Source organism: Myodes glareolus, chromosome 24 (genome assembly GCF_982192425.1).
Source record: "Myodes glareolus chromosome 24, mMyoGla1.1, whole genome shotgun sequence".
Classification (NCBI taxonomy): domain Eukaryota; kingdom Metazoa; phylum Chordata; class Mammalia; order Rodentia; family Cricetidae; genus Myodes; species Myodes glareolus.
Window position 1 is genome coordinate 49,247,853 of NC_142049.1, and position 13,269 is coordinate 49,261,121.

General features: G+C 50.9%; 1 protein-coding gene across 1 annotated transcript; it reads left to right on the forward strand.

Moving 5' to 3' along the window:
- The first annotated feature begins 702 nt into the window (after positions 1 to 702).
- Rcn3 (reticulocalbin 3) lies at positions 703 to 9,206 on the forward strand. Its single transcript, XM_048438061.3, has 7 exons — positions 703 to 851; positions 1,240 to 1,487; positions 2,809 to 3,011; positions 4,127 to 4,299; positions 5,955 to 6,015; positions 7,163 to 7,362; positions 8,668 to 9,206. The coding sequence occupies exons 2-7, from the start codon at positions 1,246 to 1,248 to the stop codon at positions 8,773 to 8,775; spliced, it is 987 nt and encodes a 328-aa protein (XP_048294018.1). The 5' UTR covers positions 703 to 851; positions 1,240 to 1,245; the 3' UTR covers positions 8,776 to 9,206.
- The last annotated feature ends 4,063 nt before the right edge of the window (positions 9,207 to 13,269 follow it).

Genomic DNA, 13,269 nt, shown 5'->3' on the forward strand with positions numbered 1-13,269 from the left:
TCTTAAGTTTCAGGCCGTGGGGATAACTGAACGAGTTTGGGGAAAATCAGAATCCTCCTGGTTGCCGTGGCAGAGCCTGTCCATTTTATACACTGAGTTGTGTGTTTTTAGAAAGTATATGATACCTGCGCTGTCAGGCATTTCAAGGAATTCAGCTCTTTCTCCTCTTTCTTTCTTTCGTTTAGAGATAGGGTCTCTCTATGTGGTCTTGGTTCTCCTGGAACTCACTATGTATACCAGGATAGTCCCGAACTCATCAGCCTGCTACCTGGGTGGTGGTGGCACATGCCTTTAAGTCTTTAATCCCAGCACTCGGGAGGCAGAGGCAGGCAGATCTCCATGAGTTCGAGGTCAGTTAGTTCCAGGACAGGCTCCAAAGCTACACAGAGAAACCCTGTCTCGAAAAACAAAACAAAAACAAAAAAACGAACAAAAAGTAATAATAAGTCAACCTGCTTCTGCCTCCTAAGTGTTGTAATTAAAGGCATGAGCCACCAAGTCCTATCTTCTCTTTTCTTAAAACAATCCGAGAAACGGTTAAAAAAAAAAAAAATACGCTTCTCCTAATCCTCTGGGACAGGCTGCCCATAAGCCTCCTGGGAATTGTAGTTCGGATCTGCCTTATCGCCCACCCCTCCTTCCAGGCCAGCGCTCAACCTTGTGGACGTGGCGAGGGGCTCCAGGGGCAACCTTGGCGCCCATTGGCTCCGCCTCTGAGGGCCTCCTGCGCCGTCATTGGTCGGAGGGCGGGGGCCTCTGGGCTGCCCGGGGCGGAGCTTGACTGGCGCCGCGCCAGGTTGGGCATCTTTGCGCGAAAGCAGAGCTCATCGTGGGGAGCGAACCCAAGCCTGGTAACCGGGGGAAGGGTGGGGAGCTAGCTCGGGAAGGGGTTTCAGGGTCACGGTCTCGGTCCGGGGGGGACACACAGAGGACCCTGCATGATGCTCTCAGTCACCACCGTGTCCTGAACTTTGCGTGGGGCGTGTGCCACGTCTCAGCTAAAATACCCGCTTTCTCCTCTGGGACTCCTCCGAGGCACTGATTCTACCCCCATAGGCGGTTTTACCTTCAAATTCCCTATTCTTTTTTGCCGACTTTTCTTAAGCCCCAAACTTTTTGTAGCTTGCTTATATCTGCCCTGCTTTAAGCTACTCCCCTAACTTTGAAGTTTACATTAATGCCTGATTTGGATTTTTGTCCCATGTGACCCGCTGACCACTGGTCCTCACCCCTCCCCAGGGACCAATGATGTGGCGACGGTCGCTTCTGTTGCTTCTCTTGCTGCTGAGGTGGTGGGCCCTGGGGAAACCATCCCCTGACGCCGGACCTCATGGCCAGGGTAGGGTGCATCAGGGAGCCCCCCTGAGCGACGCCCCCCACGATGACGCCCACGGAAATTTCCAGTATGACCACGAGGCGTTCCTGGGAAGAGATGTAGCCAAGGAATTCGACCAACTCAGCCCAGAGGAAAGCCAGGCCCGACTCGGGTAGGAATGGGGGAAGCCGAGCGGAGGTGGGAAGTGGGGGAGAATTGAGCTCACTGAAAAGGTCAGAGGCAGGAGACTGGACACAGCTGTGGTACTCGCCTCCTGGGAAAAGACAGAATTAAACTTAGGCTGCGGTGAACCCGTCTTACCGACACCTGAGTTACCCCGCTACTTCCTCCGTCTGGACATCCCTGTTCTGACCCTCTTAGCTTCTAAACGGGTCACCAACTCTTGAAAGAGAATGAAGAAATTTGAGAGTTCCAAGCTCAGAATTTAGGTTGAACTAAGAGGGGTGGAGTCGTGACTCAAACTGGAGGACACAGCATGGCCCTGGGGGACAAGAAGACCACTCCATGCTTTTAAATTATTTTTATTATTTTGAGATAGGATCTCACTGAGTACACTGGCTGGTCTGGAACTCTCTATGTAGACCACACTTGTCTAAAATGCAGAGATTCGCCTGCTTTTGCATCCTGAGTGCTGGGACTAAAGGTGTACGCACCATGTCTGGCTAACGAAGTACTCCTTTTAAACTGGGCAAGAAGTGGTATTGGAAGTTTCACAGGGCTGAGCTGGGGAGGGAGGAGCCCAAAATTGATGTTGCCCATCTAGGGAAGTGGGCAGAGCTTGAGTCCACAGGCTGCCTGAGAGAGGGGCGGGCCCTGAGATGGCAAGAGGTGGAACCTCGGGGTTAATAGACATCTGGCACTCTAGAACTAGGGCACCGTCAAGAGACCGTACTCGCTGTCCCCACTCCAGCTCAATCAGCTATGGTTGAGGTCTGTGCAGAGTTTTGGGGTGGGCTAGAGTAGAGTGTGCCCTTTGTTTGAGCCAGGTGCTAATCCACATCTCGGTGCTAATCCACATCTCTAGCTGCCTGTGGGGAAGGGCTAGGCAAAGAGGGGCCAGTGCAGAGATTAAATGTGTCTCTCAGTTCATCCGGCTGCCATTCCAGATGTGTGTGACAGTGTCTCTGAGGGATACAGTCAGGGCGGGCAAAGACCTGGAGTGGGCGAGACCTACCGATGGCGACACTCCTCCTGATCCTGGGCTGGCGCACAGTTTAATCCCAGCACTTGGGAGACAAATCTGTGAGTTCAGGGCCAGCCTGGCCTATGCAGTGAGTTTCAGGCTAACCAGGGCTACATAGTGACACCCTCTTTCAAAAACAAAACAAAAAACACTAGAAACAAAACACAGGCAATACCTCTTCTGGGTTCACCTGTGGGTGTTGTGCAGAATTTTCCGTCTTTTTTTTAGATTTATTTGTTTATTATGTATAGTGTTCTGTGCCTGCATATATGCCTTGTCCCCTTCGCAGTCGGATCGTGGACCGCATGGATCTTGCTGGGGACAACGATGGCTGGGTGTCCTTAGCCGAGCTCCGTTCGTGGATTGCGCACACACAACAGCGGCACATCCGCGACTCGGTGAGCGCAGCCTGGCACACCTACGACACGGACCGCGACGGGCGTGTGGGTTGGGAGGAGTTACGCAATGCCACGTATGGCCACTATGAGCCCGGTATGCCCACCTCACCTTTGCCCTCTCTTTTAGGACCTTATCACTGATACCTCTCCTCCATTTCTGATCTAGCTTGCTCTCCCTTGTGAGATCCAACCTGTGTGACAAGCTGGCTGGAGACTCCACATCCCTGCCCAGAACATTTTCCTTCCATATGCTGTAGTCCTGACCCCTGATCTCTGTTTTCCTTTTGAGACAGTCTCTCTGAGCAGCCCTGGTGTCCTAGTTAAGATTACTATCGCTGTGATGAAACTCCATGACCGAAAGCGAGTTGGCGAGGAAAGTGTTTATCTGACTTCCACATCCACACACTGTGCATCACTGATGTCAGGGCAAGGACCCAGACAGGGCGGGTACCTGGAGGCAGGAGCTGATGCAGGAGGATGCTCCTGTCTGGCTTGTTCCCATGGCTTGTTCCCATGGCTTGTTCGGTCCGCTTTCTTTTTTTGTTTCTTTGTTTTTTCCAGACAGGGTTTCTCTGTGTAACCCTGGCCATCCTGGATGGAATTCGCTCTGTAGACCAAGCTGGCCTCAAGCTCAGAGATTCGCCTGCCTCTGCCTCTTGAGTGCTGGGATTAAAGGAGTGTGCCACCACTACCAACAGCCTGCTTTCCCACCTCCAGTAGACCAGGCCCTCTCACATCAATCACTAATTGAGAAAATGCTCTACAGCAGTGATGCTCAGCCTGTGAGTTGTGACCCTACTGGGAGTCACATATCAGATATCCTGCATATCCGATATTTACATCACAGTTCAGAACAGTAGCAAAATTACAACTATGAAGTGGCAACAAAAAGAATTTTCAGGCTGGGGTGACCACAGCATTAGGAAGTGCATTAGGGAGGCTGAGCAGCTCTGCCTTGCCAGGGGTATTTTCTCAGCTGGTATTCCCATCTCTCAGATTACTCTAACCTGGGTCAAGCTGACATAAAATTAGCCAGCATTCCTGGGTAGCGGTCCTCCTCGGCCTGTGCCGAGATGGGAAGGTAGAGGGTTACCAGAGTGTGGGGCTAGGCACGCAACTGACTTCTGGGTCCTTCTGTTGTTTCCTAGGCCACCGGGCCACCTCTGTGACCATGCACCTCACCCACATCTGTCATCTGTCCTTCCCCAGGGGAGGAATTCCATGATGTGGAGGATGCTGAGACCTACAAGAAGATGCTGGCTCGGGATGAGCGGCGATTCCGGGTGGCCGACCAGGATGGGGACTCCATGGCTACCCGGGAAGAGCTAACAGCCTTTCTGCACCCCGAGGAGTTCCCCCATATGCGGGACATTGTGGTTGCAGTGAGTAAGGTTGCAGAATACCTGCTTCCCAAACCTGTTCTAGGTCCCCATTCTTTTACATGAACTCCAGGCCACTGACATAGCTGTGGGGACAGCAGCCTCTCCCATGTCCCCTTGTCAGACCTCCCTGTGATCTCATTGGGTGTTGGGTGTCCAGTTCCTGGCCTGTGCCCAGACAACCACATCCTTAGAAGACCCTCAGGTGAACCCCAACTGTGGCTGGGCCCTAGGTAAACATGCAGGTGCTAAGGAGGCCGAAGAAGGCGTGGGACCGCCTGGACCTGGAATTATAGGTGTTTGTGAACTGCCCACTGTGGGTGCTCGCAGCTGAAACCAGGTCCTCTGTAAGAAGCCAGTGCTTTTGTTTTGTTTTGGTTTTTGAGAAAGGTTTCTCTGTGACAGTCTTGGCTGCCCTAGAACTCTCTTTGTAGACCTGGCTGGCTTGGAACTCACAAAGATCTTCCTGCCAGTCTTTCAAGTGCTGAGGTTAAAGGCATGTGCAACCACCACCCAGAAACCGCCAGTTTTTTGGTTTTTTTTGTTTTTTTGTTTTTTTGAGACAGGGTTTCTCTGTAGCGTTGGAGCCTGTCCTGGAACTAGCTCTTGTAGACCAGGCTGGCCTCAAACTCACAAAGATCTGCCTACCAAGTCTGGGATTAAAGGTGTGCCCACCACCCCTGGCTGTCCTGGGTTTATAAGTGTGTGCCACCAGGCCTGTCTTGTGTGGGTTTGGAATCATCCAGCACAGGCACGTGATTCTGTGGCTTTAGTTTATCAACTCCACTGTCTCCCTAGATCCTAAAATCATTTTTGTTGTTGCTGTTGTTTTGTGGTGTGGTCATGAATATGCTAAGCAAATGTTGTACCTCTGAGCCTTGCCCCAGCCCTCACTGGGGGATTCTGGGTAGGACTCTACTGCTGAGCCACACCTTCAATACTTGCCTGTATCATCTTTTACTGAGTGAGTTTGAATGTAAAAGTGGGGTACAGAAACTTTTTTTTTTTTTTTGGTTTTTTTGAGACAGGGCTTCTCAGTGTAGCCCTGGCTGCCCTGGAGCTTATTTTATAGACCAGGCTGGCCTCAAACTCTCAAGAGATTTGCTTGCCTCTGCCTCCCAACTGCTGGGATCAAAGGTGCAAGCCGTTACAGCAGACCCAGAAACAAGCTTTTTAATTAGGACAGATACCATGAAGAGTAGACATGATGTGTGTCTGTATGAAAACATGGCCAACAGAAAGATGGCTTTCTGGTTAGGAGCACCCACTGTTCCTGCGCAAGCCCCCCCCCACTCCAACTCTGCAGGGCTGACGTCCTCTTCGGCCTCAGAGGGCTCTGCATACACGTGGTACAGGGTATGCAGGCAAAACATCCAAAATCAAATTTTAAAAAATCTTTAAAAATACATAATTCATAAGCCTCAAGAGGCAGAGGCAGGTGGGGCTCTGAGTTCAAAGCCAGCTTGGTCTACACAGCGAGTTTGACAGCCAGAGCCACACAGTGAGAACCTGTCTCATAAAACAAGACACAAAGCTGGGCAAGGTTGGACAGAAAGCTTTCTTGGCTGCCTTCCCCTAGACACATGTCCATCCCTGCTGCATTCAAAGTCCTCGGGTCAAAAGCAGACACACTGACTTCCTCCCAATGCCCCTTCCAGGAGACCCTAGAGGACCTTGACAGGAACAAAGATGGCTACGTCCAGGTGGAGGAGTACATCGGTGAGCAAGCCCTGTTCCCGCCCGACCAGCCCAGAATTCACTGGGCACCACGACAGATGCCCTCTGGGGGGCTGACGGGGGTCCTCACAGTCTTCGCTTGGCCTTTGTTGTACCAGGCTCGAGATTAGTTTTGTTTCCATACAAACATTGTGTTTCCAATTGTCCCACTTGGGGCTGTTTGAAGTGTTCCAACCTGCACACCTGCTAACCTGCACACCTGCTAACCTGCACGCCTGCTAACCTGCACACCTGCTAACCTGCACACCTGCTAACCTGCACACCTGCTAACCTGCACACCTGCTAAGGCCCGCTGCAGTCCTGTCCTAGGCACCAAACTGGTTCATTCCAGAAAGTGCTATTGAAAATAAAATTTGATTTCCTTTTTTTTTCTTTCTTTCTTTTTTTTTTTTTTTTTTTTTTTTTGGTTTTTCGAGACAGGGTTTCTCTGTAGCTTTTGGAGCCTGTTCTGGAACTAGCTCTTGTAGACCAGGCTGGCCTCGAACTTACAGAGATCTGCCTGCCTCTGCCTCCCGAGTGCTGGGATTAAAGGCCTGCACCACCACTGCCAACTGGATTTGCTTTTCTGTTTTGCTTGTTGTTTGTTTTGCTTTTTGAGATAGGGTTTCCTGTCACTCAGGCTGGCCTTGAACTTGTTGTGGCAGGAAGAAGACTCGTGTCCCCACGCCTCTACCTCCACCGGGCTGGGATCACAGCATGCAGAGCCACGCCCTGTTTATACAGTGCTGGGCACGGACCCCAGGGCTCTCTGTGCTTGTTACCAGCTGAGCCATGTTCAGCCCCTTGCACGGAGGCTTTTGCGTTTGCAAGGTTCACACATGAAATGGTTCGTGCATCAAATCTGCACAGGAGAGTTTTTTATAACATGTGTTTATAACATAGGGAATGGATGCTTTATCTTTTTCTGTTTTTCTTTCCAAATCTTTTTAAATAACATGTTTTATCTCCCAAACAAATTTGACAGGTAGAAGATGTAAGGCTTAGGGGTCTGGTGGCCTGAGGGTGTGGCTGTGTGGGTGGATGAAGTGCGTGGAGTGGGGAGGTGGGGGAGAGAGGGTAGATATCAGGAAAGGTGGCTCTTGGGATGCCCCTGACCTTATCTGCCCCACCCTCTTCCCATCCCCATCAGCGGACCTGTACTCTGAGGTGCCTGGGGAGGAGGAACCTGCCTGGGTGCAGACAGAGAGGCAGCAGTTCCGGGACTTCCGGGATCTGAACAAGGATGGGAAGCTGGATGGCAGTGAAGTTGGCTACTGGGTGCTGCCTCCATCCCAGGACCAGCCCCTCGTGGAGGCCAACCACCTGCTGCACGAGAGCGACACAGACAAGGTGAGTGTTGGGTCCAGGGGGGTCGCGCAAAGATGGGAACGCCACCAAGTCTAATAAACCAGAAGCAAACTTTATTCCAGAAACAAACTTAAAAATAAAAAATAAAAAAACAAAAAAAAACACCGCAGGGTACAGAAGCTTATCAGCTAGCTGTGACCACAGCCAGAGATGGTGTTTGTTAGGCTGTGGCAAAAGGCCGGTTTCTGAACCCATCTTTTATAGTTAGGGCACCAAGCACTAGGTCTGAACAAAGGAATTTTTACAATCTCCCCGCTCCCTCAGGAGGGGAGTGAGTTCTAACGTCAATGGGTAACTAGGCAGCTATCATGAAATATGTTTCTGAGTAGATTACAGCGAAAGTCACTAATTGCAAGAAAACAGGTATCTTTAGTAATTAGTCAGAAAAGGGACTGCTAGTAATAGCAGAAGGTTAATAAATTAGAATTAATTGGTTCTTAGGCTGGGAACTTAGAAGATAGCAGAAAGCTTTTCATACTGTCTCTAGGGAAAACTCAGACACAGACTGCCATACTTTACATCCTCCATTATCAGAGCTCATTATTCAAACCAGGTGTTTGCACCTTGGTCACTGTTTCTCCTGGTATCTCCAGGCAGTGTATACTGGAGCCCCATGCCTCCCTTTTAAAGGTGCCAGTTTCCCATAACAGAGACAGTGCCTAACCCAGAGGTCACGCATCTCTGTCCCCTAGAGGTTAACTCAGTTTATATCTGTCATTCATCAACAACAGCCAGGACACTACTCTCAGTTTGCAGAGAGAAGCTCTGGCCTTGTAAGTAGAACAGTCAGTTGTAAAATGAAATGACCTAGGCTGATGGAGGCTTCTTAAGCTCTGAGAAAATAGCTCACTGTGAACAACGGATCCTTGATCTACTGAGAAAGTTGTTGGTAGTTTACTTAGGTTCACAGCTTTATGTCTCTCTTCCTATATCCTAAGCTTCTACATTCTAATCTTTGGTGTCTGTATTTCTATTTCTATATTTTCATTCTTGTTTCCAGACCCTTCAGTGAGCTTGGGCCACTGCAGGGACTCAGAAGGGTCCTGAAGCACAGAGAGGAGGAGAGACCCAGAGAGAGAGAAACGTAGACACACCCAGAAAGAGAGAGGGAGAGGGAGAGCCAGAGAGAGAGAGAGAAACATAGACACACCCAGAAAGAGAGAGGGAGAGGGAGACCCAGAGAGAGAGAGAAACAGACACGAACTGAGGCCCAGAGGAGAACAAGGCCGAGTGGGGCCCTGGGGACATTTTGAGTGGGTAGTGTCCAAGTGAACCCCTGACCCCCAGGATGGCCGTCTGAGCAAAGCTGAGATCCTGAGCAACTGGAACATGTTTGTGGGCAGCCAGGCCACCAACTACGGCGAGGACCTGACAAGACACCATGATGAACTGTGATCCTAGGTCTGCTCGGCCCTGTGACCCCAGGACTCCACGGGAGCAATTGAGGGGCCACTGCAGCCAACCTCCAGGACACAGACTCAGCTCTGGTGTCCCTAGTGGCTCTCAGGGACCCACTGAATTACCTTCTCCCCTTGAGACCCTGGCCCCCCGCCCTAGAGCCCCCTGTCTGCCCAGGACACGCAGGCACTCGAGTGACAGCCACTGACACCATCTCCCAGCTCAGGCCTGGCCCACCATCTCCCAGCACAGGCCTGGCCCACCATCTCCCAGCACAGGCCTGGCCCACCATCTCCCAGCACAGGCCTGGCCCACCATCTCCCAGCACAGGCCTGGCCCACACCCTGGCCCAACCCCAATCTGAGCCCCAATCACACGACTGACCTGTACCGCCCACTACCTGGGAGGAATAAAAGCCTTTGCTGGGGTCCTCTGGTATGTCTGTCTCTGGGGTGGGGTGAGGATGCTGTGCCCAAGGAGGAGCATGCTGAACGCTGGGTGCTGAAGCCTGCAGAAAGGTATCGCATCATGACCCCTTTGGGATTGAACAACTCTTTCACAGGGGTCGAATAGTAGATACCCTGCATATCAGATATTTACATTATGATTCCTAACACTAGGAAAATGACAGTTATGAAGTACAAACAAAATAGTTTTATGGGGGGCTGGAGAGATGGCTCAGAGGTAAAGAGCACAGGCTGCTCTTCCAGAGGTCCTGAGTTCAATTCCCAGCAACCACGTGGTGGCTCACAACCATCTGTAATGAGATCTGCTGCCCTCTTCTGTACTGCAGGATACATGCAGGAACCCTGTATACATAATAAATAAAAAATCTTAAAAAAAAGTAATTTTATGGTTGGGGTCGCTGCAACATGAAGAACTGGACTAAAGGTCGCAGCGTCAGGAGGGTCGAGAACCACTGGTCTCGGGCATTTGGACATGCCTGTTAGTGGAAATCTGAGGGCGTTCCCAGCCGCCTGGAGACCGCAGAGGAAGGCCAAGCAGGAAGTCCTGCCCTGTCAGTGCTGCCGGGCGGTGAGCAGCTCAAAACCACAGTAAGAGAAACACCACGGTTCTCGGAGAGATGCCCTGCGTAGATCCAGTGTTAGCCGTGCGGTGCTGACCGGACCACGGTTCTCAGAGAGATGCCCTGCGTAGATCCAGTGTTAGCCGTGCGGTGCTGACCGGACCACGGTTCTCGGAGAGATGCCCTGCGTAGATCCAGTGTTAGCCGTGCGGTGCTGACCGGACCACGGTTCTCGGAGAGATGCCCTGCGTAGATCCAGTGTTAGCCGTGCGGTGCTGACCGGACCACGGTTCTCAGAGAGATGCCCTGCGTAGATCCAGTGTTAGCCGTGCGGTGCTGACCGGACCACGGTTCTCAGAGAGATGCCCTGCGTAGATCCAGTGTTAGCCGTGCGGTGCTGACCGGACCACGGTTCTCAGAGAGATGCCCTGCGTAGATCCAGTGTTAGCCGTGCGGTGCTGACCGGACCACGGTTCTCAGAGAGATGCCCTGCGTATATCCGGTGTTAGCTGTGCGGTGCTGACCGGACAGCTGGTAGTGGGCCAAGGGCAGAGAGGGCCTGGTGTCAGCTACAGTGATACCAGCACTCCAGAGTCTGGGACAGGAGGATTGCTAGGAGCTCATGGCCAGTCTGGGTTATAGAATAAGATCCCTGCTGTTAAAACAAAAAAGGTTGGAGGGAGGAATGGGGACGGGATAATGATATATTTTAACTTAAAGGGGGAGGGTTATAAAAGAGATCCCAGTGCTGGGGTTCCAACACCCACAGCAGGAGGCTCACAAATACTTCTGACTTCAAACTTGAAGAATTGGGTGGGTTTTCTGGCCTCTAGGGCACCTACACATGTGTATACACTCAACCAAATAGAAATTAAAAATCAGGAAAAACGAGGTGGGGGCCTAAGTGACTCAGCAGGTGTCTTGGGGTTTCTGCTGCAGTGGTAAATGCCAGCAAAGGAAACTTGGGGAAGAAAGGGTTTATTTCAGATCACAGCCCATCCTTAGGGGAAGTCAGGGCGGGAACCCTGAGGCAAGAACTGAAGCAGAGGTCAGGGAGGGGTGCGGCCTACTGGCTTGTTTTCCAGGCTTGCTCTGCCTGCTTCTAGAGAGCTTCCAGGACCACCTGCTGGGGTGGCCCCACCCACAATGGGTTGAGTCCTCAAACAGCTGTCTTCAGGCAAGAAAATGCTCACAGACTTGTTGTGGTGCTGAGTTAGAGGCCAGCAAAGATTCTGTCTTCCTGAAACTGGAAAGATGGCTGGGAGTTAAGAGCACTGTCTGTTCTTCCAAAGGACTAGGGTTCAATTCCTAGCACCTACAGGGAAGCTTAGCTCTGTTTACGTAATTCCAGTTCCAGGGAGTCTGACCTCTCTCTCTCTCTCTCACTCACACACACACACACACACACACACACAGACATGTAGGAAAAACACCAATGCACATAACAAATGTCAAGTCGGCACAGAACTAGCCAGCACGGAAATAAAGGTGTTTGTTACTAAGCCTGATTACCTGAAATTGAACCCAGAACTTTTTCTTTTCCTACCTTCCTTTCGCAGTTTGTTTGTTTTTTCAAGTCAGGGTTTCACTGTGTAGTGAACTCTGTAGACCAGCCAGGCTGGCCTTGAACTCAGGACCCCCTGCCTCAGCCTCCTGAGTGCTGGAATTAAAAGGCTTGCATTACCATCACCCAACTGACCCCAGAAACTTTTAATGAATTAGGTCCATGCCAGTGCCTTTCTTAAAGAATCCAAACTGTAAAACAGCTATGCACTCATCCGCAGAAAGTGTAGTGGTATCGAAAGGGCTTTGACAGACAGCCCAGATCAGGGGACTACAGAGTCCCCAATTTGTAAAGCTCACCACGAGTTTTGGTTCAGGTTGTGCATTCCAGAGCTGAAACAATTATTTAGCAAGGAACTGAATGGCTTGAGCGCCCCCTGCTGATCAGTGCTGGGAATGTGCCAGAGGCACCCACCGGCTGGGCAGTCTCATGCTTCCCAGTGGGGTTCAGTCTGTGATAATGACCCAGCTGCCCACGAAGGACATTCGCTCACCCATGCAAGGCATATCTCAAGGCAGCTTATCTTGTTTATTGAAAATGTGTGCTTCTTGTGCTCGCTCCCTACCACATGGATTTTGGAATCTAGAGGTTTTGTTGTTAACTTTTAAAGTTAGCAAACAAAGTAATGGTTTTTATTACAGGATTGGGTTGGGAGTACCAGGGTTAGCACCCAAGTTCTGAGTTCTATCCTCTCACGACACAGATGACTGGGAGCTGCCATGTGGGTGCTGGCAACAGAAGCTGGGTCCTCTGGAAGAGCAGCTCGTGAGCCATTTCTCCAGCCCCACTCTTTTTTGCCAAGCTGTCAATTGACTTGATAAAAGTCAAACTGTACCATGAGTTCTTCCTCCTCGATCTGGTTGAGGCTTTAAGGCCCCGCTGGTCCGGCTGGGTTCGGCCGGGTTTAGTGAGCCCAGCTGGGGTACCAGCTTTCTTCCAGGGACCGTCTTCTCTCATTCCACCCCTCCTTTCTCTCTTCACAGCTGGCCTTGAACTTGAAGTAATGCTCAAGCTTCTGGGTTGGCAGGCGTGTACCGCCAGGCCTGGCTTTGAGCTCCACTGGCATTTGGCAGTCACTCAGGGCCAGGCTTGGCCCTGCCCCGGGCTGAAAGCAGCACATTGGAAACTCCCCAGTTGCTTCGCATTCTCCAGGCTCTGACTGTGCTCTTTCTGGTTACTTTGGTAAGTCTCTATCATGTGTTGTGTCCCATGTTGGGGTCAGAGGTGGGGTGTCCTCCTCGACTTCTGTCCTCACTACTCTGGTCCTCCTGCCTCTGCACTCTAACAATTGAGCCATCTCCCCACCTCTAGCGGCTCTGTTTTTACCCAGTTTTATCTTTGTTTTGTTTCTGGAAATGCGGGAGTTCAAATCCTGTTCACAACCTTTCAGTGGTGGTGGCATTTTGCCCTCTAGTGGTCACAAGTGGACAGAGACTTACCCACCAAAAGGCCCTCTAAATCCTAGGGAGGTTGTATGGTTGACAGAATCTTATCAAAATAATACACAAAGCCGTAAGTTATGCACACAGAAAAGATCGGGGTGCCCTGACGCACGCTTGGAAGACCGGGGTGCCCTGACGCACGCTGGTCATGTGAGACGTTGGCAGTGAAGGCAGGAGGATCGAGAGTACAGGCACATAACACCCTGCCCGGAATACGTTTTATTTTTAAATATTGGCAATAGACTTACAGGATGTCAAGCTATAAATATACAGGACACCACATACTGAACACATCTTTCTACCACCTTTACCTCACTACTGCACGGCCAGTGTTTCCCCATCAACAGTTTACCCAGATCTCAGGACTCAATTTATGTTCTCTCTTATTTTGAAACAGTCTTTTGTTTTGTTTTTCCTGAGACAGGGTTTCTTTGTGTAGCCTTGGTTGTCCTTGAGAT